Consider the following 25,534-nt stretch of genomic DNA (forward strand, 5'->3'; position numbering starts at 1 on the left):
TAAAAATACAACAATGTTAACATTACATTCAAATCATTTAGTAACACATTTATATTCATTTAGTAACACATATATATATAATATTTATAAATGTAAATTAACAAAAAAAAACTTTTAAAATAGACTTTACAGTTAAATAAGTTTAAAAGTCTTAAAAAAATAAAGTTTAAAACAATAATTGCAAAAACAGCAATTATACATTGTTTGAATATATAAAAAAGCCCCTTTAAATTGCATTTTTAAAAAGCTTTTGGCACTTTGATTTTTCAATCCATTTTTTATCCTGATTTGCTTCTTTGTTTTGTTTTTTGTTTGTTTGTTTTTTTTATTTTTTTTCTATTTATCTAAATCACAAACCTGAACAAGCAAGAATAAGACTCTTTATGCCAGTGAAACTCATATGTTGTTCAATCTGAACTTTCTTCAATTACATATTTTGCTTGACATTGACATTTTCATCAGTCCAGCTCAGAGCAATCAACAAGAGCTGTGGGATGATGTTCGTAAGGTTGACGTTGGTCTTTTTTTTCCAACTTCCTCTTTTGACACATGAATGTGATAATGAGGTAAGAAAGGGAGGAAATGAGAATACTATTGGGGACGTCCCATGTCTTTACTTACAGGCCCACAGTTGAAGGTATATCACAGACGTGGCAGAAAGCAGAAAAGAAAGACATTTAAAAAAAATGCACATTTATGTAACCTTTACCTTTAAAACTGATTCAACATCAAATGAAAATGCCATGACTCAATAAAAACTCTGCCATTTCCATTTTAAATAATTGTCCAATCTATATTGGATTTTACATGGTGAGATTTTTATGTATTTGGATTGGAGTTCTTGAGAATGTTTTCCTTCTATTCAGTTGAGCTTATTTTAGTCTCCCATCCTCCTTCAATCAAAAAACATTTGCTTGGGTATTCAACAACACTTGCATCTGAAACAGCGAAAACAGGATAAATCTTGACAGCTACAATTTCTTGAGAGGCACTAAATCCATACTAAAGCCCATCACTAGATAGGCTTAGAATAGAATATAAAATAAAATATGTACAATGTTAGATAACAGATAAAAATAAACTGCCCTATTTTAAAGATAGTGATGTCTGAACCTGCACCCAAGACATGGATCCTGTGGCCTTCTACAACTACTATGATGTTTTTTTTACACATGCACACAGCATATGTTTTTTTTTAGAGTGTGAGCTGGCAACAAAGAGATGTGAGAACAATTTTCAGGTGTAAAGGTGTCTAGATGCATATTTTGAATATGAAAGGTATTTATGTGTATAAAATATTAATGTGAGCCAATTTTCATCTGGGTTTCAGGTTGACTGAGAGTTCAGCGCGGGGTGCGGAGCAGTTGGCCTCCACCCAGCGGATGGCAGAAGATCTGATTGTGGCTCAAAGTGAAATCTCAGGAAAGCATCCTTCGCAATGGAGAGGAGCTCAAGAGCACCCTGCAAGACTCGACTCAAGGTGATGGTCAATATATAAAATATAATGGAGTATGCTTATTGAAGTATATCTGGTTTAGAATCACTGATATTGAAAGTTTTAGCAATAAAATGTTAAAATATACTTTTATTTAAAATATGAGAAGCTCATGGTAAGAACTAGAATGTTGAAATTCTGGCAAATACAATAAGCCAATAATTATTTTATGTTATGATCCATAACTGATAACTAAAAAACATCTAATAAATTCTATACTATTTAGTCTAAAAATATTGTAAATATTCACACATGTGTATATATATATATATATATATATATATATATATATATATATATATATATATATATATATATATATATATATAGGAGAAAATAAAATAAATATAGAAAATTACATTTATTTTAAAGGCTGCTAATGTACAGTAAATGGATATTCATTTTGAGTTTTCATACAATTATATTTTACTGTGTTATTAATTTATTAATATTTTAAAAGATTAGCTTTAAATTAGTGTTTTTACAGCAAAGGTCATTAAAATGAGAAATGAGCATGCACACTGAAATATTCAGTATTAAAAAAAAATGTGTAATATTGACCAGTATGGTATCTATATATTATACACCCCTAGAAGTTACTTATAGTCCCCAATGTGTAAAGGTCAAAGGTCATGTTGAGATGTCACAGTCCTCCTCTCTCTTATCATTTAGATTTTCAGGTCATCGCTGACTCCACAGACTTATATGTCAGATCATGCAAATATATGCAGTTGAATTTATTCTGGAAATTTACCACTTAACATGCAGGCTCCATTTAAACTGTTTTGTAGATCATTTCAGCCTGACAGAAAAATCTTTTTTTATGCATGTTGTAGAGATGAGGCAATCAATGCCAATCAAACTGAAGTATGTGCTTGACCTCAAAATGTCTCGTCTTTACCTCATTCTGTGCATGTGCTGTGATCCACACTGAGCTAAACTGTTTGAATGTTCAGGCCTGAGAGATGTGTTTGAGGAGATGAGACATTCTGGTGGCATTTGCGGAAATCTTTAACCATGTAGCTTTCCTTCAAAGTTTCATTATGTCTGAAACTCACACATTTAGTTGCCTCTTCTACAACGCCCTGGGCTTGGCGCCTCTTTTCTTCTGACTTCAGTCCGGCGCACAGCTGGAGCAAGGAGAATATAAACCTGATCAGTCAATGGAGTGATTCTAGAATGGATGACGATATAGTTATTTCTGAACGTTCCACTCTGACTGATAAGATCAGACTGAAAGGATCAGGGATCTTAGCTGTTTGTTGCAAGCATTTCTAGCCATATGCAGAGTTGTAGGTGCTACACACAGCCAAGAACAGCCCTGGTTTGACTGATTTTCCCACCTCAGAGTAGGCATTAGTGTGCATATGTTCAAATGTATGCATCTGTCTTACATCAGAAACCTGCACAAATTTGGAAAAACGTTTTAGAAGCTGTTTTTCATTTAGTAATTTTTCTTAAGTTTTGAAGTTTGAGTGTTTCATAGTAGGCATTAGTTGTGTATGTTCAAATTTATTCGTCTGTCTGACGTCAGAAACTTGCAAATTTAGAAGTTCATCATGTTTTAACTTAATTGAATCATTTTCAATTTCTTAAATAGTTTGAATGTGTTTCATAACACATTAAATTTTTGTAAAGTCATATTGATCCCTTTAATAAAATTACTCAGGCACTGACATCGATGCATCATGATTAATTTTAGATTTTTCCTTTTTGGACTCGTGGCTTTGAATATATACCTCGAAAGGATGATCTGTAAGACGGTGTTGGAAAATGAGGCCCATGGATTTCAACATGTGGTAAGACTAGTGCATACTACTGAAGTGTCAATGTTGTCTAGGTTTAAAGTGTGGAATTTAAGCAATGAATCCGTCATGGTTTATAGCAGATTTCTTTTTTTGCATAGGAGAAAATTGCCTTTTTAGTTGGTCTTCTAAGAAAAACCATGGTTCTAACTGGATGCCTTGTTCTGCCGTACTTCGCTCTGCTCTACCACAATATCAGCCGAGAGAGTCTTGAAATTCTGAGGGAGCTCAAATCTTCAGCAGGCCTTGCAAAAAGCAGGTATCTCCAAGAGAGCAGGTACCTTGACATTTAAAGGGTTTAGTTCCAGAATTTGGTCTTGATCTTTCATATGATACCTTCTAGAATGTCTCTTGGCATCTGTGGATGAATGGAAGAGGTCCAGACAAAAATGTTGGCAGAGCAAGTGGGAAGAGAGAGATAACAATTTAGTTGTTCTGCATCCCTCTAGCGTTTCACATTCTCTGCGTCTCCTGACAGTAAGCGCTGCTTCTGAAAGAGTTGACATTTTAATCAATCTGCATGTTTCATGAGGTGACCTGAGCTCATGATAATGTAAATTTGTTTCTGAAAGATACACAGTTAATTATTTAATATGGTTTGGTTAACAATAATATTTAAGTTAGCACTCTGATTTGTTGAACTAACATCCTATTTCCATGGCAAATCTATATTGTCATCAGCCAGACGTTATGAGACACAAAGCTCCTCTGAAGCCCTGAATAGACATCAGCGGTGCACATCAATGAGGTGATGTGCATACATTGATTTATGTATTAATGTTACAAGAACGTTTATATAATGTGGTTCCTTTCTAGAAAGATTATTAATAAATGACTTTAGAAGCTTTTTGAAAATTTTAGGATGAATTTTTGAAGTGTGAATGTGTTTCATAGTACAGTGAACTTGATATTGACCCCTTTAATAAAATCAATCTGACATTAACGCATTGTTTCATTTTAGATTCTTCCTTTGAATCTACATCTTGAAAGGATGATCTGATGATGAGCTAATGTGGTTACATTGCAGGAAGATTATTAGAAAATAGCTTAAATTTCACTTTTTCCTTGCAGAAATTACCGCACTGCATGATATTTGTTGAACGAAATGCTTCCAATGCTTTTTGATTTTGGGGTGTTGATCATTGAAAGCCTAATCCTGATTTCAAGGTCAGAAATATGGCCAATGAAAGATGAAAATGCAAACATGAGCCAGATGTTTTCTGCTACATCTGTGGATGCTTTATTACATCCAAAGAATGACAGAAAATTGCAGATTTTGTAAAAAAAAAAAAAAAAAAAAAAAAAGCCTATGATGAACATTTTGACATTTGATTTTGTTACTTTGATAGATGTAGATTAAACTGTTTCCTGATATTAAATATATATATATATATATATATATATATATATATATATATATATATATGGGTGTGTGTGTGTGTGTGTGTGTGTGTGTGTGTGTGTGTGTGTGTGTGTGTGTGACCATGGACCACAAAACCAGTCTTAAGTTGCTGGGGTATATTTGTAGCAGTACCCAAAAAAACATTGTACGGGCCAAAATTATTGATTTTTCTTTTATGCCAAAAATCATTAGGATATTAAGTAAAGATCATGTTCCATGAAGATATTTTGTAAATTTCTTATCATAAATATATCTAAACTTAATTTTTGATTAGTAATATGCATTGCTAAGAGCTTCATTTGAACAACTTTAAAGGTGATTTTCTCAATATTTAGATTATTTTGCACCCTCAGATTCCAGATTTTCATGATGATGTATAAATCTCAATTTTGTGGTCCAGGGTCACATATATGAAAATATACTTTGAAAATTTAGTATTATTTTGTGAAACAAAATTTTTTTGATACTTTTGAACACAGCATCAAATTAGGTAATATTAGGCCTTTTTAGCAAATCAGCAAAAAAAAAATTTCCATGATGCAGGACTGTGAAATATTACATTGAAAATTTTCACTCATTTAACAAAAATATCATTTTTTTTAAGTTTCATAATTCTCAGCTGTATAGAGACATTTGTAGCACTTTTCTCAATAATATTTATCCATTTCTAGCAAAGTAATTATAGATGTTTATTGTAAAAACCACATGGCATGTGTTTTCCAGCTGTATTTTGGTTGAAAATGTCTGTATGGAAATATATTTTCATTGTTTCCCCAACAGCCGAGCTATAGCCTGAGAAGTCGGAAATCTTTGTGTGGTCCAGCAGTTAGCGGAGTGAAGGACTGACGCAGAATATCAGGAAAAGGTTTGATTTCCATCTAAAGATCTGATCCAGTGAATAACAGAGATGCCAGATCATCAGAAAGATCTAAAACCTCTGAAAGGTGGAAGATCACAGATGTTCCATCCATTCTGAATGTATGCTTCCATTTTAATCTTTAAACATTAAATTTGTTTCATCGGATGTTTTGTTTTTTTATATCCAATAAATAAATTCCAATGTAACAACTGAAGGTTCAACTTGATCTTTTCTGCAAGTATGGCCGGTTACTTGTTTATCTGACTTTCTAAGCAAAACTGACATCTAATGGCCAAACTGTGTAATTGACACCAACAATTATAGAAAAGGCTCAAACCACCTTCCTAGTCAAATACTGTCATCACTGTAGTTAGTGGTGGGCAGGTCCTTTTTGCTCTTTTTTTTTTAAGGTTAAAAGTGGATTGAATTCTGTACTATATATGACACATGCAGGAGTAGATTTAGACTGGTCTGTATGTCATTATAACTCCAATGATTAAGCAGTGATGATAAACATGCAAAAAATGTATTGCATAGAGAGCCGTGTGAAGAGATCCAGTCCTGCAGCTGGACAGACTCCACTGACTCAGCCTGTACGAACTCAACTTATATAAACATTGCCGAGTTTGATGGCGCCCTTTCCACCCATAACATGTTCATTTATGGGAAAACACACTCAGAAGGTTCACACTGCTGACAGAAAGGCAAAAAGTTGAGTTAATCTCACAAAACCTGTCATGGACACATCAGAGGTATTTTTACTCCAAGATCATAAATTATTAAAAAAGAGCGATACATTATTTATTGACATCTGTTGTTAGGACTATTAATGTTTTTGAGTTTTTATTTTGTTTTGAATTATGTGAGACATTATTTCCATTACAAATTAAGCAAATAATAATAATAATAATAAAAGACATGGTAATATTTGTTTAGCTGCTTTTGATTTGTTAATTTTCTAGAAATTTGAAATACCAATTATTATTTACTGTGATATGGATATGTTGTGGTATTCAACCATTGATTATTAAAGCAATGCATCATTGTCCATTAAGTGTTGTACAGAAAATCTAGTGCTATTAACCTAATGACACCCAAATTCAAAACTGGTTAAAAGTTCAGCCCCCCCCCCGTTTGAAATCTGAACTCGAGCTACTGGTGCAATGTAGCTCAAATGGGACGAGTCCATGTTTACAACCACTTTAGCTCTCCTCCAAAATCCACATATGTTTTATGGGGTGTAAATATTTATTTATGAATTTATGAAATATAAACGATCTCCCCGATTGGGGTTTCTTTTCAGGAAGGGGGAACGTTCAAATCCTTTGAAAGTTTTTCCTTTGCATCAGATTTCAAGCGCAGACCCTTAGGAAAAAAAGAAAGAGAGAGAGGGAGAAAATGAGAAACAGACTTTGGGAAAAGAGGAGAGAGAGATGGAGGGGGTTGAAGCTCGGTTTCATATGTCCTGGAGGAGGAGGAGAAGGAGGAGGTTTTCAGTTTAACAGACTTTGGCGTTGTCGAGTCCCACAAAAGAACAGACAAGCAACCGGTGGAGAGCGAAAAGAGCGGAACTGTAACATTTCAACGTTCTAACAATGGAACGCTGCGACATTGTAACCTTCGTTTTGTTTGAGGATCCCGCTTAAAACACACGCAGACAGCCGGAGGAGTTTTCAAACAGCGAATGTGGATTGTGTTTGAAGCAGCTGAGTGTGCGTTTTTTTGGATACGGTTGTACTGAACGGAAACGGGGGGGAACCGTCTGAATAATAACGACAATATGCGGCGCCGTTTACATTCCGCAACCAGAAGTTTAGGGAAGGCGAAATGGGAAAGTTAGTTTCAAAACGCGAATGTCACTAACAGAACCAATGCGGTTCTTCGAACCTCGTTTGATTTGGACACGTCATGTAATAATGATCATCTCTTATGTTATGGATTCATAACGCTATTCGTTACATTCTGTAACCGCGACACTGCAAATGGCATAAGAAGATGATTGAATTTCACAGAGGTCATTTCACAAAGGCGCATTTGGGAGTTCTTTATATCACATTTGCTTGGACTTGTATGTGGTTCTGGTTAAACTGATCGTTGATGGCTGTTTCTGTTCGGGTTTACTCTCCACCGGCTGATCAGGGGGGATCGATCCGCCTGATTCACGCTTTCCAGCATCTACAGGAGGAGGACGACCTCGGGACGCGAGAGAGGCTGCTGGTTTTGGACCTGGACTGTTTCGAAGATTCAGCTTTCATATCTGGACCTGGATCATAAAGCCCGTTCCCTGGAAATCGTCCGCGTCTTGTGTCCTATATGCCTGCGTGAGGGTTTTGCAGGCAGGGATGCAGCTGAATCGACCCAAGAGCGCGCATCTCATCAGCTCCAGTCCGCACAATTCATCCTCTTATTCCAGCCAGTTCAAAAGCATGCGCTTCTCATACCACATCAGCAGCGGTTTACCCAGTCCACAGCCTGCCCTGCGCAGATCAGGTAAGTCAGGATCTGATTTAAGGTTAGATGCTCTGACGTGTGCCGTTTTCGTTCTCTTTTTCTTTTCAGTGTCAGTACAGAGAGATTTGGTTTCTCATGCAGTTCTGCCAAAGCATCATTACAAATAACAGAGGTGACATTGATGTATGCAAATGCAGATGTGTCAGTCACAAATAAGGATGTTTTGTAAAAATCTAGTTTAATGAGCCAACTTCTTGGAAAAGTAATATTTAGCATTGTTGATGTCAATGTTAATGTTGAAAAGTTTCAAGAAAAGGTGATTTAATAACTCTCTAAAATGTCAAGTGATGTAACCACCGTTCTCAGATATATATTTTTTAAAGTTTCAATCATAAATTACAGTAGTTGAACATAGCTTTTCATTAAATATGATATTTTTAATAGCCCAGTCACGAAGTCCTGGCTGTTTTGATGGTTTCTTGTCACATGACAACAAAATGGCTTCCTGTGTGTTGGTTATGCCTCACTGATTTTAATTTGGATGACGTTTTTAATATATATATTAGCGTTTATTTTAATATTTTAAATCAAAATTACATAACTGGGGATACGATTTTAAAAAAAAAAATCAAGGTCTTGTGCTATAAAATAATATTGTGAAATATTTCAAATTTAAATAACTTTTTTTATTTATACTGCTTTTAATTTTTTAAAGAAAATATATTAAAATAAAAAAAGTTATTTAAATTTGAAATATTTCACAATATTATTTTATAGCACAAGACCTTGATTTTTTTTTAAAAAATCGTATCCCCAGTTACTTTGTTTACTTTGTTTCATTGTGCTAAATTAACTGATTTTTTTAAATACAAGTAATCATTTTAAAAAATATATATATATAATTTTTTTTTGCAATAGATCTGGACTACAAATTTGAGCATCATTGACCCATACAGTATATGAAGCTATGATCTGGTAAATGAAAGCTTGCAGGTTCAATCCCCAAAATGGTAGCTCTATTAACTGTGACCATTGTGTCTTTGAGTAAGACTCCAGAAGGACAGAATCCTTTTACTACAGTTCTACAATTGCTACCCCAACACTTCAGATCAATAAACGACAACTCATTCACATGACAACCCGGCTATATTATGATAATATAAAAGAACAGACATACATAATGTTTACATAGAGTAAATGAACACACATTGTGACCCTGTAAACTGTTTTGGATAAAAGCTTCATCTAAAGTAACACATGTGTTGATGTAAATGGAAACAAAGATGTTGAATACTTGGAATTCTTGTTGTTTTTCTCTCTGAGAGCGAGCTTTGGCTCCGGATGTCTTCAAGACTAGAAAAATGCCACCACTCCAGTCCTTGTGTCTAGCATGTTGTGTAGGCGCTTGTACGATTGAGTCCCAGAAAAATTACCCGTACACTATTTTAAGGGGAGGCCAAGCTTATACTAATGATTACTAAAAGAAATCAGCATTCTTCTTATTTGTCCTACACAGCATAGAAGCAATTGTGCTCTGAATGGATGGGCCTGAAGACAAGGTCATCAGTCAAAGTGACATAATGTATTATCCTGCCACCGCACATTAGTCTCAGAGGACGGCGAGTCACTAAATCAATGCCCAACATTCAGAGTGACATTTTCATGCGATTCCCAATTTGAAGGAGATAAAACTCCTGTATAAAGAGCATGCAGTGTGTATCTTGATAATACAGTGCAATATATTCCAGTTTGCAGCAGCCACAGTAATCTGTGTAGATAAACGTGTGTTGGCGATCCAGTCCGTCAGATGTTCGTTGTGCATGAAATGATATTCACATGCTCTGCTGCTCACTTGCTGATAAGGCAACAGCGGAGCCTGACCGGAGTCCCTTTTGGTGCTACGCTGCCATGTTTGGTGTTTAGTGCTATGCTGCCGCTGCCATGTTTGTACTCGGGTGTGTAGTTACTTGAGTGTCTGTCAGTTTGGGATATTTACTCAAGCACTGCGCTGTGAAATCCAATTAAATGCGTCTGGAGTTCACTTCAGTTCAGTGGGTTGCCTCTGTGCTGACCACCAACTCGCTAGCGGCTTTCAGAAACGTGTCAGTAGTGTTTGATGCACTGGAAGGAAACACATGAAGAGTTGTCTCCGGTGAATATCTTCTTTAATAACTCGTGCGTTTGCTCAATCTATTACCCTTAAAGAGCTCCTGTGGTGAAAATCAAGTTGTTCAAAGGTCTGTATGATGTTTTAAAGGCATAGTTCAACCCCCAAATTAAAATTTTGTCCATTTCTCACACTCAGGATGTTCCAAATCTGAGTTTCTTTCAGTGTTGAACACAAAAAAATAGTTTGTTGAATGGTAACCAAACAGTTGCAATTGAAAAACAATTATCATCAATGGACATGAAATAATTTATAGAATGACCGAAGCATTAAATTCAGCATGAAATGGAAGCTGCATTTGTATTTGCTTCCCTATTGTCAAATTTAATTTCATGGTGGCTTTAAACTTTGGTATTGAAGTATTTGCTTATGAATTTTGCTTTAAATTGTGTGGCTTATATAGCTGTTCTTCTGCAATGCATGATGATATCTTGTTCAGTCAGTCTGTGTAATTCAGTAAAATGAATGCATCCCAGCACATCAGAAATAATATGATGTTGAGGTTAAAGAAGAAAGAATGAATGTGGAGTAGAAATAGCACTGTCCTGTCTTGTGGCAGATTTAATGCAAGAGGAGCAAAATAATCTCACTTAGACTCGTGAACGGGATCATTTTCCATTGTCACCCATAAAAATAGCATGCGGGTGTTTTATTCTGCTGTTATTTTGAAACGTTTTTGTCCTCGTTGCATATGACAGTAACAGATGAGCTTTTTGTCCATGCATTGTTAGACTCGCTTGGATCTGATTTAATCAATATAACAGCTGTATCAAATGTGTTTGAAAGCTCTTCAAGCATCTGTTGATAGATTTGCAGTTTAAAAGAGGGCATTCTTAAGTGAGTGCATTCTTTGCATTGATTTTAATTATATATCAAAAGTTTGGGTGAGTATATTTTTTGAATGTTTTTGAAATAAGACTCCTATGCTCACAGAGGCTACATTTATTTCTACAGAAATATTATTACAACTAAAAATAACTTTTTTCTATTTGAATATATTTTCAAATGTAATTTATTCTTATGAAGCAAAGCTGAATTTTCAGCATCATTACTCCAGTCTTCAGTGTCACATGATCCTTCAGAAATCATTCTAATATGCTGATTGCATTATTTAATTATTATTATCAATGTTGAAAATAGTTGTTCTGCTTAATATTTTTGTAAAAATGTAAAAAACTTTTACACTCTTTTTTTTGTCTTAACTGATCTTGAAAACTTGCATATTACCATTAGTATCATGATGTTTTGTTTTGGATATGGTGGATTGGTATTATTATTATTATTTTTATGTAACAGGCCAATGGCATATTTTCTGAAGTACAATGGAGTATCATATAAATACCATAAATATGATAATCATTCAGTACTGTGGTGGTATTATCATTTGTTACCATTATTGCACCATGATTTTACCACAGTATTTTTTTAACAGGAAGATCTATGATTGTATTTTTGTAGAAATAATGGCAGAAACCACATTTCACACCATGTTTTCTGTGTCTCAGAGTCTTTTTGCCTTGGATGAAGGAGTTTCATTTGAAAATGTTGGAATGTGAAGGAAGAACATGTTGCAAAAACTTGGACCCGTCTATTCTTAACAGGGTGTGTGTCTGCGTAACGCAGCCCGAGTACGATCAGCCCCACAACTCCCATGATCATTGTCACATAGTTTTGGAAGACACTCTTATCTCCTCCCAGACAGCTATCACGAGTAGCTGTGAGTGAGAAAACTCTAGCTCTTTCACTTCTCAATGTTCAGAGCGGCTGAAGTGCTGTTATTATGACAGCGTGAAAGCGCAGCAGTTCTCATTGGTCAACGGCCAACTCGGTAGATGAGTAGGAAGTCTGTCTGGCTCCTCGGCCTGGCGCTCTGTGGAGAAATACACTTGTGTGAATGAGCCAAACTCCTTGTAAATCTCCAGAGCGCCGTTAAAGAAACAGTCCTCGAGATGTATCCATATATAGGTTGGGAAAGAAGGAAACCGACTGAAATGGTTCGCTGAACCTTAAGGAAGCCCCGTATGCAAAACAGAGCCTCGCTCATGACCCTCTTGGCCTTTTTTTATAAACACAGAGTAAGGATAATACATTATGTTTACTTTAACTCATCCTAGTTTGTGGTTTGCTGTGCAACAGAGCACAACAGCCAGGCTCCGGAAGTTAAAATCCCACTCGTTTGCTTCTCCGAGAAAATGTTTTTTAACAGTAACGTTTAAACCTTTCCAGAAAGACCTACCATGAAATCCCAGGTTGTTAGACGATGTTTTATGTTTCTTTGCAAACCATAAGTATGATAAATTACGCAGAATTGCTCTGCAAAGACCGCCCACTCCCATGATGCACTGCTGATGACATAATCGAGTCAGTCTCCCTAAACTCCCGGACTGCTTACTCTATAGCTGTCAAAAAGTTTTTAATATTTAAGAATTTTTTATGTTTTTGAAAGAAGTCTCTTGTACTTCAACCAAGACTGGGTTTATTTGACCAAAAATTCAATAAAAATGGGGAAATATTATTGCAATTTAAAATAAGTGTTTTCTGTTTCAATATATATTTAAAATATAATTTATTCCTGTGATGCAAAACTGAATTTTCTGCATCATTACGCCAGTCTTCAGTGTCACATGATCCTTCAGAAATCATTCTAATACTGTTGTGCTCCACTCATGGTATCATCTTCCTTGCTGAGTAACAAATTCTGTGCGCAGTCTAGTCAGACTTTCTGTAATATTGGTATTTGCAATAATAGACCCGCCCTGAGTGACTGTCATCAGTCTGCCATTGTTTCACTGCTGGAGCAGATGTACACAAGAATGTCTCCTAAGCGATTGAGGTGTTCTGTTGTTGGATGTAATAATGAACATAGCAGTCATCATTTACTCCTGACATCTGAGCCGCTGAAGACGCAGTGGATTACGTTTGTTTTTGAAGGGAACGCGCCCCGATCTACATAAATGTGTCTATGTTTGCACGACTCATTCGTCATGATCTAGCTTAACAAACAGAAGAAGTGAGTGTAAGGTTTTTTAATGTGCTAATTAGCAAGTTTCACAATGAATGCTGCTAAAGTAAACAGTCCCTCAGAGAGCAGCTGGGAAGAGAGGGGCGGGGTCAGCAGAGCTCATTAACATTTAAAGAAAAATGCTACAAAATGGCTTGCTCTGAAAAGAGCTGTTCTTTACAGGGTAAAAAAGGTGTTGTTTTACACTACCATTGAGAAATTTTAAACAAACTATGTTACAGACTTTTCATTAAGACCATAAAGATTCATATCAACTTGTGGAAAATGGGCATCCGATGACCCCTTTAAGACGTTTATAAACACCCATATGCTCATATAAAAGCCATCTGGTGAAGAGATTAGATTACTCTGAGGTGGTTCCAATCTGAATATCTGCTTCATTTCCAATAATATGTGAAAATTGTATGTTTGCACAATTTCATGCATAAATGTGTGGGTTTGAAGGTCATCTGTCTGTTAATGCTATATACAGTAATTAGCAGTAAGTGTTAGATAATTTAACAAACCCATAAATCCTAAACTTGGGCGTGTTTAAATATTTTCTTAAAATGTAATTTATTCCTGTGATCAAAGCTGTATTTACAGCATCATTAATCCAGTCTTCAGTGTCACATGATCCTTCAGAAAACATTCTAATATGCTGATTTGCCTTTGCCTTATTTGCCTTTTTCAAGAAGTTAATTTTTATTAAATGGGCCAAAATTGCATGTAAAGAAAGAATCAGCCCTGTGTAATATTTCGACACGGTCTACACTTGCTTTATTGTTGTAGGGTAATGTGATTTGGAGCCTTTGGGGAAATAAACAGCGGAGTCAATGGAGCAACTGAGAGCTGTGTTGATGAAGCTTTACTGCTCTGGTTCTTGTTAGGATCCCATAAAAGTCTGTCTCTATTGGTTTTTGCATATTTTCATTTTTGATTCATAATTATGACCATATTTCATGCTGTGGAGATTATGAAATAAACACAAAATGAATAGGAAAAGTCCCTATTTAGATTCAATTGTTGCTTTATTGAACTATTTCAGGTGTTTCAGAGAAAGCATTTCTACAAAGCAAAATGCATGCAGTTTCATACTTGCATTTAATACTTGGGATTTGAACAAACCCCAACATTAAAGGAATGGTTTACCCAAAAATTAAAATTTGCTGAAAATATACTCACCCTCAAGCCAAGATGTAGATGAGTTTGTTTCTTGATCAGAACAGATTTGGAGAAATTTAGCGTTACATCACTTGCTCACCAATGGATGCTCTGCAGTGAATGGGTGCCGTCAGAATGAGAGTCCAAACAGCTGATAAAAACATCACAATAATCCACAAGTAATCCAGTGAAAAAAGATCATCCCCTGTTGTCCTCTCACATCAAAATTTGTTTAGAACTGTTTTGGACTGTTTTTGCTTGTAAACAGTGTTTGATCTGTGCGGATTTCTCTCCTGATTCAGATAAGATGAGTTTTTCACTGGAGAAAGCAATATTGTGGATTATGGAAGTGTCAGTTTAAGGTAAAAATGTCTTTATGATGGGTTTGTTTCTTGCAAACATGCATCTTTTCACTTCACAAGATGTTAAATGATGGACTGGAGTGGTGTGGATTTATTGTGATGTTTTTATTATTCTGACGGCACCCATTCACTGCAGAGGACCCATTGGTGATGCTACAAGTAATGCTACATTTTTAAAAATCTGTTCTGATGAAGAAACAAACTCATCTACATCTCGGATGGTCTGAGGGTGAGCAAATTTCATTTTTGAATGAACTATTCCTTTAATTATGAACTCATGTAATGGTGATACTTATCTTAGCAAACACTGCTAATAATAATAATAATAGCAATTTTATTTCCACTTCTGTTGAGCTTCCAAAAGGTCCATAGTTTCATAAAGCAGGACAGTGGTATGTAGAGATTTAAAAGATGAGAATATATAGCTATCAAAGAGCACTGACAGGCATTCTGGTCACACATCCACCACTCACGGGTATAAATAGAAACCTCAGAGGTTTGGCCAGGGCTCACAGAGGAGAACTGAAGGGACAGGGCCATGACGTTACAGAGCAGGCAGTGACTGTTCATGAGAGTCATCAGCTTCACCAAATCCTGCACAAGCTAAAGTGTGTTAGTTAGCCGACCCCCAACACCATGAGAACCAGGTTTCACCCTTGAGCAAGACACTTGACCTTTGACCCTCTACGTTTCTCTCTCAAACCACATGTCCTCTACACTCAGACCCTTTAGGGGGCTTTTTTTAATATTTCCTCAGTGAAATCGAGGTTATCATCAGAGTTGTATATTATGTAAAGCCCCGGTTACTAATGCGTCTGGTAGCCTGAAGTGGATGTGATTAATCCGAGCGAACAGTCTTTAGCAGGTACTGTGTGAGTGTTAGCTAGCTGTGAATAAAGTGACAGTGTGATCGTCAGTACGAGGTGCTGGTACTGTTCTCTCACCTTCCCTTTCTCTTTGCTTCCTTAATTCAGTGAAAACACTAGCACCGTGTGGCTGTTTCCTACCTTTATTAAATTTGTTTAAACGAAAAAGCAAATTTAATCAACCAGGATCTTTGCTAAAAGGGGAAACAGTAAATACTGCTATGCTAAGGCCAACAAGCTCTTTATTGTGAGTAGTGACTACTTGCAATTTTATGTCCCAGATATAAATATATATATTAGGGCTATCAGTCAATTAAATATTTTTATCTAAATAATTACACAATGTGTCGATTAATTCATCTAGTTAATCGCAAGTTACCTTTGGCTGTGAAAGTACCACCCAAAGATTATTTAATGCTATTTTGGTGTTAAATGAGAAAGTACTGTACAGTATTAAGTAGACATTATAAATAGTAGCTTTAGAAATAAATATTTTATTTGATCCAACTTACAATTTATTAAAACATTTATTAAACTTAAACGTTTAGGCATACATAAACTATGGAACATTAAATAAGATAATTTGAGAAACATGTCAGGTTTTTTTTTTTTTTTTTTCGGTCATGCAGTGGAAGTCATTGGTAACCAGAACAGCTTTGTTACCAGCAGTCTTCAAAATACCTTCTTTTATGTTCTGCAAGAGAAAGTAGCCTAAGTCATTCAGGTTTGAGTAAATGATGACATAATTATCCCTTTTGGGTGAACTATTCCTTTAAAGTTTTTTTTTTAAAAAACGAAATGATACTCTAAATAAGAAATTAAAAATGCCAGAAGGTGGCGGTAAATGTCTATATGAGTCATTCATACATTCAAACGGCTGATTCATTCAGGAATGGAGTAAAAGGCATTCTCTCTTTATAAATGTGGCTTTGAATCATTGATTCACATGATTCGTTCAAAACGCAGATTCATTCAGAAACTAAACACGCTGTGTTGCTCGGAGGCGCTCAACAGTTCTGCTGTGGCTTTAAAGGTAATATTTTTGTTGGCAAAACTGAGCAAAAACAGACAATATTGTGTTTAAAATATTTACTGTACTGTTGTATAGAATCATACTGCACATTGCTCTTGCAGCTTTATCTCGCTGTGATATTGCTTATCATGTGATAGCCTTAAAAAATTAGAAAATAAAAATTGACAAAAACTCATACAGGAGCATTTTTGGCCCAATATCTTGAATGTTGAGGCACAATTTCGTTTATGGAGTTGTTGCCCTGCATCATATTTGTCAACAGTGCGTTAATTGCGTTAAAATATTTAAATAGCGTTATTTCTTCACAACTAATTAAATAAGTTAATATGTTAAACTGACAGCCCAAATATATATATATATATATATATATATATATATATATATATATATATATATAGATAGATAGATAGATAGATAGATAGATAGATAGATAGATTATTTTATTTTATAAAAAAATTAATTTTTATTAATAGATTGATATTTTTAATTAAAAAATCCTCTCCTTTTTAATTTTCTTTTTTTAGTTTTTAATCATCTTTTTTCTTTTTACTTTTCGATTGTATAATGTTATTATTTTAAAAAGGTAAAAATATTTTTATTTCCTTTTTCATTTAATTTCTTTAAATGTTATTATTTATTATTATATTATTTCTTTTTAATGTATTGTACTACTTTTCAAATATTTTTATTTTTATGAATAATTTTTTCTTCTTTTTTTTTCTTTTGAGTGACTTTTATTACTTTTTTGTTGTCATACGAAGGTCACATCAAACATATTCCTTATTCTCTAAAGAATTTTTTTTTCTATTGAAACAGGTCTTGCTCCATATTTCATATATATCTAAAATAACCCCATTTTTCAAGTTTCATTTGTGCCCCAAATATTCAGACTTTTTAAAAATGTTTTTTAGTACTTTTATTTCTCTATGGTAATATGTAATAAATTGTGTGAAAATCAGTTTTTCAACTTTCAAATTGGCTTTAGCTAATAGACAAAATCTTTTGAAATTTGCACCAAAGAATGTTAAGCAAAAACATAATTAGAAATGTCAAGGAAATTACATTTTCTTGGTTAAAAAAAAAATATAGAAATTAACAGCATGCCTGCTGTTAGACACTGTTAGTGTACAAATGAAATAAACTAGTGAGTAAAGTGTTATTTTCTAAAGGTCCTTAGGGCCAAAAGTTCCCAGTTGAGGAAACACCCTTTAATAAATAAGGCTGTATATTGTGTGTGTAAAAAAGAAAATAGCAGTGTTTGTGAGCAAGTCTTTGAGCATGGATGTGAGCTAAAATGCTGTCTGCTACTGCATCTGTGGACCGAGGATGAGATGAGGGAAAACCAGGGGAAAGCAAAGACAGTGTGTCAGTGTGTCAGCGTGTGGGAATGCCGTGCTGCCGTTTGAAACCACGGACAACGTGGCAGGAGAAAGAGAGAGCGGAAGCTCTAATCGCTCGAGAGGGAGCTTTAACCCACTCGCTCAAATCCTGGACGCTTTAATCTGCTCAAGTGAACAGGGAGTGCTTGATAAGTGCAGAGATGACTGTCAAAATCACGAGCTGATTAGACAGCTCACGAGAGAGACGAATGTGTGTCTGGAGAGAGGAGGGGGTGTCTCCGGTCTCTGCTTCTCTACATGGAGAAAATGTAATGAGAGAGGCAGACAAAATAAAACATGTGACCTTTTTCCAGCAGTGAAGGGATGAGAGAAATCCATGCAGTGCTTCATGGATTTTCCTATACGTGTAGCATTTTCTGCATTTTTTTCAGCAGCAGTCAGCAGCCAGGTCCACGTGTGCACTGGTGTCGATGTGTAAATGACAAAACCATATTATATAGTTAATGTAATAATGATGTATTTACAATTATGCATTTTGCAGATATCCAAAGCATTTATCGAACTCACATTGCATTTAAGATCTTCATTTGATCATTTCATGCATTCACTGGTAATTGAATCCATGCCCTTGGGGTTGCATTTAAACCGAATGTCATTGTGATTGAGTTTCAAAAATAAAAATGAATAGTCAACATTGCTTTGCTTGTTTAAGTTACTTCATTAAAATGAGCTAATGCTACACAATTCTTGAATATTTTGTCATAATTAAATATGTAAAATGGATGTTTTCATAACTGATTTGTGTTGGACTACATGCATCTTGAATTGTGACATTAAATACTAAATAAACTGTTGTTTTATGTGTTTTGAGAAGAATGAGGGAAATTAGTTTAAAAAATATTTTTATTGGGAGCTACTCAATTCAGTTACATTTCTAAACAAGGTATTTGAGTCAACATTTTACATTTGAAAATATATTCAAATAGAAAACAGCTATTATAAATTCTGAAAATATTTCACAATATTGCTGTGATTCTGATCAAATAACTGCAGCATTGGTGAGCTTAAGAGACTTCTTTCATGAACATTAAAAAATGTTAAAAACGTTAGTATACTACTTTCAGCCTCTTGGCTCCATGGCTTTAAGTCTCAGACTCAGATATCAAAGTCAAAGATCACTGAACCTGCATTCCAGCCCTGTCTGAGCTGAACAAAGCATTGCATTCCTGACCGCTCAGAGAAGCTCATCTATACATACAATAGTATCAGAATTGAAATAGAAGCCTGCGATGCTGTAACCGAAGCAAATGGATTCTCTTTCTTTCCAAGAGATAAGTGAAGCTACTTCCAGTAACAATCAATGGCATCATAAATCTTTTACTCCTCATGCACCTTTTCTGAAGGTCTAAACTGAATATCTGCAACCTGGTTCAATTCCAGAGAGAGATGCCTTGAGCAGGTTTGGTTTAGGGGAGACTGTACTGCAGAGGTGTTGTTTTATTAAACAGAAACCGCTTTTTGAGGAAATTGATAAAACCTTTGGTTTGGACTGCAGTGTAAAGGGATACTTCACCCAAAAATGAAAATTCTGTCATCATTTAGTCATCCTATTGGTCCAACCCTGTATCAGTTTCTTTCCTCTGTTGAACACAAAAGAAGATATTTTGAAAAATATTGGTAACCAAAAAGTTGCTGGTACCCGTTGACCTCTATAGACTTCCCTATGTAATTTAATGGCTACCAGTAACTGTTAAAAATATTTTCTTTTGTGTTCAACCGAAAGAAAGAAACTCAGGTTTGGAACAACATTTAATTTAATCTTTGTTTGAACTATGCCTTTAACAGCAGTCTATCCACTTTGTTCACATAATACTGGTTAGCATGCTCAGAACGGAGCTACATTGTACATGCCGACTGCTGATTATATTCACAGTCACTTGAAAGTCAGCCGAGGCTTGTTTTTTTTAAATGGACCAGATATTATTAAGCATGTTTTTAAAATCATGCGTTCTCACAAGTGAGCAGATGACCAGCCCCCTCTATCTGAGTGTTGTTAGACATCTGGTAAAGGGGGTGTAACAAATCCAGCCCTCTGGGAGTGAGTTCAACATGTCAGCAAGCAAACAGCTGAGACTCTCAAGGCCTCATTCAGCCCAACAGTACAGCACTCACACCAGCTCCATTACAGACACTAGACCCTCCATTACAACAACAGCCGGCCATAATCCACTCATACACTTACATTTCCTGTACTTTACTATGGATGTGTTCGCAATAGCATTTTGCATACTACTTTTACTATTTTTGTAGTATGCTGTGCAAATTTTTGATGCACATGCATGGAATATCTGAATGATCTACTGTACTATATTTGCCAAATGAGGAATAATGTATTTCACAAAGCAGTGCACTTAATTTGATCCTCCATTTCCAGTGTGATCATTGGATTTAGATATTTGTATAGAAAGTTGGATTAAAAACTCTCTTTTTCTCTCTTATTTATTTACTTTAGTTTTGTAAACTAAAGTAAACACACACACACACATAAATATATACATATATACATATATGTATATGTATGTAAAAATTGTGTATATAAAATTTTCTTTTGTTTAAAATGTTTAAACTTTCAAACTCTCTTTCTCTCTCTCTCTAATTTATTTACCTTAGTTTGTAACACACATATATATATATAAGTATATAAATAAATATAAGTAATATATATAAATATAAGTAATGTGACTTTAAAAAATAAAGGTTTTGTTTATAGCTTTTGTTTATATATATATAAGTATAAATGTCTAAATCGCCCGTGATTATTCTTGGTAATACATTAATTTTCTGATAAAATATGAATAATAACAGTGTGCAGTATGCAACAATAAACATTTCAAACAGCAGTATGCTACACTCTCGCATGAAAGTGCATTTTCAATTTAGTGCATTTAATTTGGTCAAATTATGAGTCAAGAAGTACTGTAGATGTACATGCAATGATGCAGTGCTTGAAATGCATTCTGCATAAGCCCCCTGTGTGGAGTGTGTTTTGTTAATTACATTAAGGTGATGTGTGTATAAAGTGGCCAATAAAAATGTGCTGAATGCAGAGAGTGAAGGTCAGCCCCATTAACCCTTAGTTCATCCCTCCTGTTACTAACAAAAGACCAGTGAACTCTTCTACTATCTCTCTTACATTCATCCAGAGGGGCTGTTGTTGGGGTTTTATGGCCTTGAGGTAAACGCAAGAGAATGATTGCACCTCTGGAGATCATTTTAATAATTTAACACATGAACTTTATACATAGCTCATTCAGTTGTACTCGCAGAGCTATTGTGCTATTATTAGTGCCATTTCCTAATATATTTGTGCGTATGTGTATAGATATATATTTACATATTTATTTGTAATTTATTTGGCTTTTTGCAAGGGCCACTCATATTTATTTGTTTGGATGTTTGTTTGTTTATTTTTATGTATGCATGTTTTTATTTATTATTACTTATTTTTTGCAAGGACCTTTTTCATTTATTTATTGTTTTCATTTTATTTTTTTATTTATTTGCTTTTTTATGCAAGGGCCACTTATTGTTTTTTATTTTTATTTTATTTGTTTATTTATTTATTGTTTTCAATTTATTTATTTAATTATTATTTGCTTTTTTGCAAGGGCCACTCATTGTTTTTTATTTTTATTTTATTTATTTATTTGTTTATTTATTGTTTTAATTTTATTTTGCTTTTCTTTTTTTGCAAGGGCCACTTATTGTTTTATTTTTATTTTATTTTATTCATTTATTTATTTTTTGCAAGGGCTTTCATTCATTCATTTAGTTTTTTATACTTGTTGTTTTCACAGGTGACATAAATAGATTTATTTATTTGTTTATTTTTGTGTATTTATATTTGTGTGTTTATAATGGCCTTTATCTATTTATTCATTAATTTTGTTTGTTTGTGTTTAGGTTTTGTTCACACTTTTATTTACTTTTTCCCAAGGGCCACTAACATTTATTTATTTTATTATTTATTTATATATTATTCATTTATTTACAAAATATAAATCTAATTTTGTATTTTACTGCAGATGATTACGTTTTACAATACATGTTTAATGCATGTGGAAATTAGCACACACTTTTAATAAACTTCTGGATATGAATGCTGTTTGCCAGTCTGTGTCTAAGAGCACACGTGAGTCATTGGCCTGAGGCATTTAGACTTGTGATGCCGTCGGTGAGCATGCGCTCTGTGTCGAAGTCACAATAATGGGCAGGGTGACAGTAGGCAGATGGCCTTCTCTCTAGGGAAATCAGGGGGGTAAATCTCTCCATTTAAAGCCTACAACCTGTGCCAGGGTCTGAGAGAGCAACAGCACTGCTGACCCAGCAGGGGTGAGGAAAATAAAAGAAACAGAAGGAGAGATGGGGCAAACCCATGCCACGTAATCTCAAGTCATTCTCTGTGCGAGAGGATTATTCAGACATTGGACAACAGAGACATACACCATCATAGAGACATGCTAGAGCATGATGTGTCTTGTCTGGAGGGAAGCTGGGTGTAAATTGTATGACCTCAGAGATCAGCCAGGCCCATTTCTTTACCTGATGTCACTGCTGCTGAGAAATTGGTGTGACACACTTTTATATTCTGTGTTAGACTTCGTTATTGTGTTCTCATGCTCTACTCGAAGTCGTAAAAATGCAATGTTAATCCGGCTTGAAACCAATCTGGATGGATGATTTGTGGTGGTTTATGTCAACACCAGCAGCATCATTGCACTTATTTACTTTACTTGATGTACGGTGGCCAAGATTTCACAAAGCCTTAAGCTCCCTTAAGACTTTAGCCATTATAAATCTATAATACAACAAAATATGAATATTATTTGAAAGAGATATATATTTTTAAACAAAACATTTAACAGAAAGTTTAAGTTTTATATCATAAAAGAGATGTTTGAAGTAAACAAAAACATTAATGAAACATTTACATAAAGTGAAACTGCCTTATTTTGATTATTAAATACTTTGTCTAATGCAGTGAAATGCAGACATTAATGTCCTGAATTTTCTTTAAATATTATTTATTTTTTAATATTTTGTAATTTGAGGGCAATTTATGGTACTAGACAATATTCATCTTTAATTATACTTTGTAAAATACAAATATTAAATTACAGACAAGGGGCCATCTTGGAAATGGGAGTGGTTTTTTATGTTGGTAATAGGCATAAAGTACTGCTCATATCCACTTGAATGGTAAAGGAATGAAATCTCCAGTACTGTTTTTAAGATTACAACAATATCTAGAAATAATAGTATCATAAATTTAACTTTAAATCACATTAAAATGTTTTTCAGACTGGTTAAACTAATGCACATGCATTGGCTCTTTAGACTAAAAGGTGAGACTTCCTTTCCTTCGGCTCCCATGTTTTAGCATTATGGTTTCTTCCATTCATTTTCCTAGGCTTGTTTCCTTCTCTGGTTAAAGTCAGTACATGTAGATGATGACAGATACGGTGACGTGTATAATCATTTGTGATGCCTATTTTTTGAGAGAGCCTAATTACACGGCACCACGCCTGCCATTTAACTATAAGATGGTTATTCCATGAGTCACAAGCCCTCGATGTGTCATAACCTTTTTAATTGAGTGCATTTCTAATGCATCAGTTCCATTATGCCATCTTGATGAAAATCACATCAACCTATTTTTTAGAGTAGATTGAAGTGCAGTAACAAAGCTGCAGAGATGGTTTATATATATATATATATATATATATATATATATATATATATATATATATATATATATATATATATATATATATATATATATATATATATGCATGTACATACATATACATGTTTTTTATGTTGTATTTTCTTTATGTTTCTTTAAATATATTTGTTTAGATTTATTTATATACTAGACATATACTACCATAATACAACATTTTTCATTTTTCAAATTACATGAATTTTAATATTATCTGATATCATCACTGTATTGATATAGTACATTGACTCAAGCAAATGGTCATGATTTCATGAGTTTCATTTGCAGAGAACAAACACACATTAATGCATCCCTTATATACATTATACATCCTAAAACATATTAAAGTATATTCCTTAAATTAACTGTGAGTTACCTTGGATAAAATAATTTTACCAAGTGAATAAGTGTGATGTAAATGTAGACCTAATATACTTTTTGCAACAGAAAGCCTAGAATGTAGAATATAGAATATACAGCAAACACTCACGGACATAAATAATTGAAACATTTCTTTATTTGCATGACAATATTAGAGGTATCATAATATACACACAGTCCAAACTAAATCCTCTAAACTGTTGTCAAGGAAACAGAGCTGAGGATGGTGAAGGGAGGAGGGACCGTGTGTGTGTGTGTGTGTGTGTGTGTGTGAGGACAGTTGGAGAGGGGTGGGGGCGCGAGGGTGCACTTTATTTCCTTATCGTATCCGCATTGTCGGTGTCATCATGGCCACCGCTGCACAGAGCTCTTATATATTGGTTTTAGCGTCGTTTCGGTGTAATTAGCTTGATTTTTGCGGCGGGTTTGTGTAGTAAGCGCGTGGTCTCGAGGCGCTGGAGATGCGCGTGAGAGCGCAGACTCTCCTCGCGCCTTAGATCGTTCGCCGGCGGACTGGAGGAGCAACCGGGTTTGCGTTTATTTACCGTTAATTGTATCTATTTGATTTTCATTTCATCCTTGAGCAGCTGGGGGGGATTGTGTCTCCCCGTTCTGTATTTTAATGACTGGTTTCGTATTTTGCTGCGCGATGTACATGGATAAAACCAGTGTGCTCCGGGGTAAGAACCTTTTTATTTTTGTATTTCATATTTTATTTCGACATATTAAAGCATAATGTGGGTTTTAAAAACGAAATTGTGTCAATAACTGTAGTTTAAGCATATGCAGTGTTGTATGTTTGCTCATCTGCAGCATCATATACACCATCATGGTGGGAATATTATACATGCATGTTCAATAGTTCAGTGTGTCAGTATGTAAAGTGGGTGTATTCACCATGTACTGTCTTTTTATGCATAATTTGCATTGGCATTTGATTATTTTCATCATGCATTGTCATAAAATGTGTATTTTGCGTTTGGATTAAATGTTTATGCTTTGATCCTGATTTTTATTTAATTTTTTTGGTGGAGGGGGATGGGCTTTATATGCAATGGAGTAAAATTAATGACATGCACCTTTCCTGTGCACATGATAAATCACACCTTTATGCACATTTTGAATTGTCTGTGGAATACCGCTGGTGCTTCACATACATTTTGCAGGCTGGTGCATCATGCCTGCTGTACACGGATGCAGGGAGACATGTAGTGCAGTCTGACATGTAGACGTGTGTGTGTGTGTGTGTGTGTGTGTGTGTGTGCAGGACACTACTACTGCTGTCGGCAATCCCTGCGTTTGCAGTAAGCATGCCTTTTGAAGGTTATTTGACGATGCAGAGACAACATGCACCTGCCATCATTAGTGCACTGTAGGTGTGTTTGTTTGTGTTTCCATGCTGTTGTCAGGGACTGGCTATGTCAAT

General features: G+C 34.8%; 1 protein-coding gene across 7 annotated transcripts in view; it reads left to right on the forward strand.

Moving 5' to 3' along the window:
* Nucleotides 1-7,033: 7,033 nt before the first annotated feature.
* LOC109102905 (FYVE, RhoGEF and PH domain-containing protein 1-like) overlaps nucleotides 7,034-25,534 on the forward strand; it is a 41,791-nt gene continuing 23,290 nt past the window's right edge. For 3 of the 7 annotated variants that reach the window (XM_042761697.1, XM_042761698.1, XM_042761701.1), the window contains exon 1: nucleotides 7,035-8,051. In XM_042761697.1, coding sequence (XP_042617631.1) covers nucleotides 7,904-8,051 — 148 coding nt within the window. In that variant the 5' untranslated portion in view covers nucleotides 7,035-7,903. Of the gene's footprint in view, nucleotides 8,052-24,371; nucleotides 24,789-25,534 lie in introns of those variants that run through there. The other 4 variants (XM_042761700.1, XM_042761702.1, XM_042761703.1 and 1 more) reach the window with 2 other exon arrangements.

Source organism: Cyprinus carpio, chromosome A8 (assembly GCF_018340385.1).
Source record: "Cyprinus carpio isolate SPL01 chromosome A8, ASM1834038v1, whole genome shotgun sequence".
Lineage (NCBI taxonomy): Eukaryota > Metazoa > Chordata > Actinopteri > Cypriniformes > Cyprinidae > Cyprinus > Cyprinus carpio.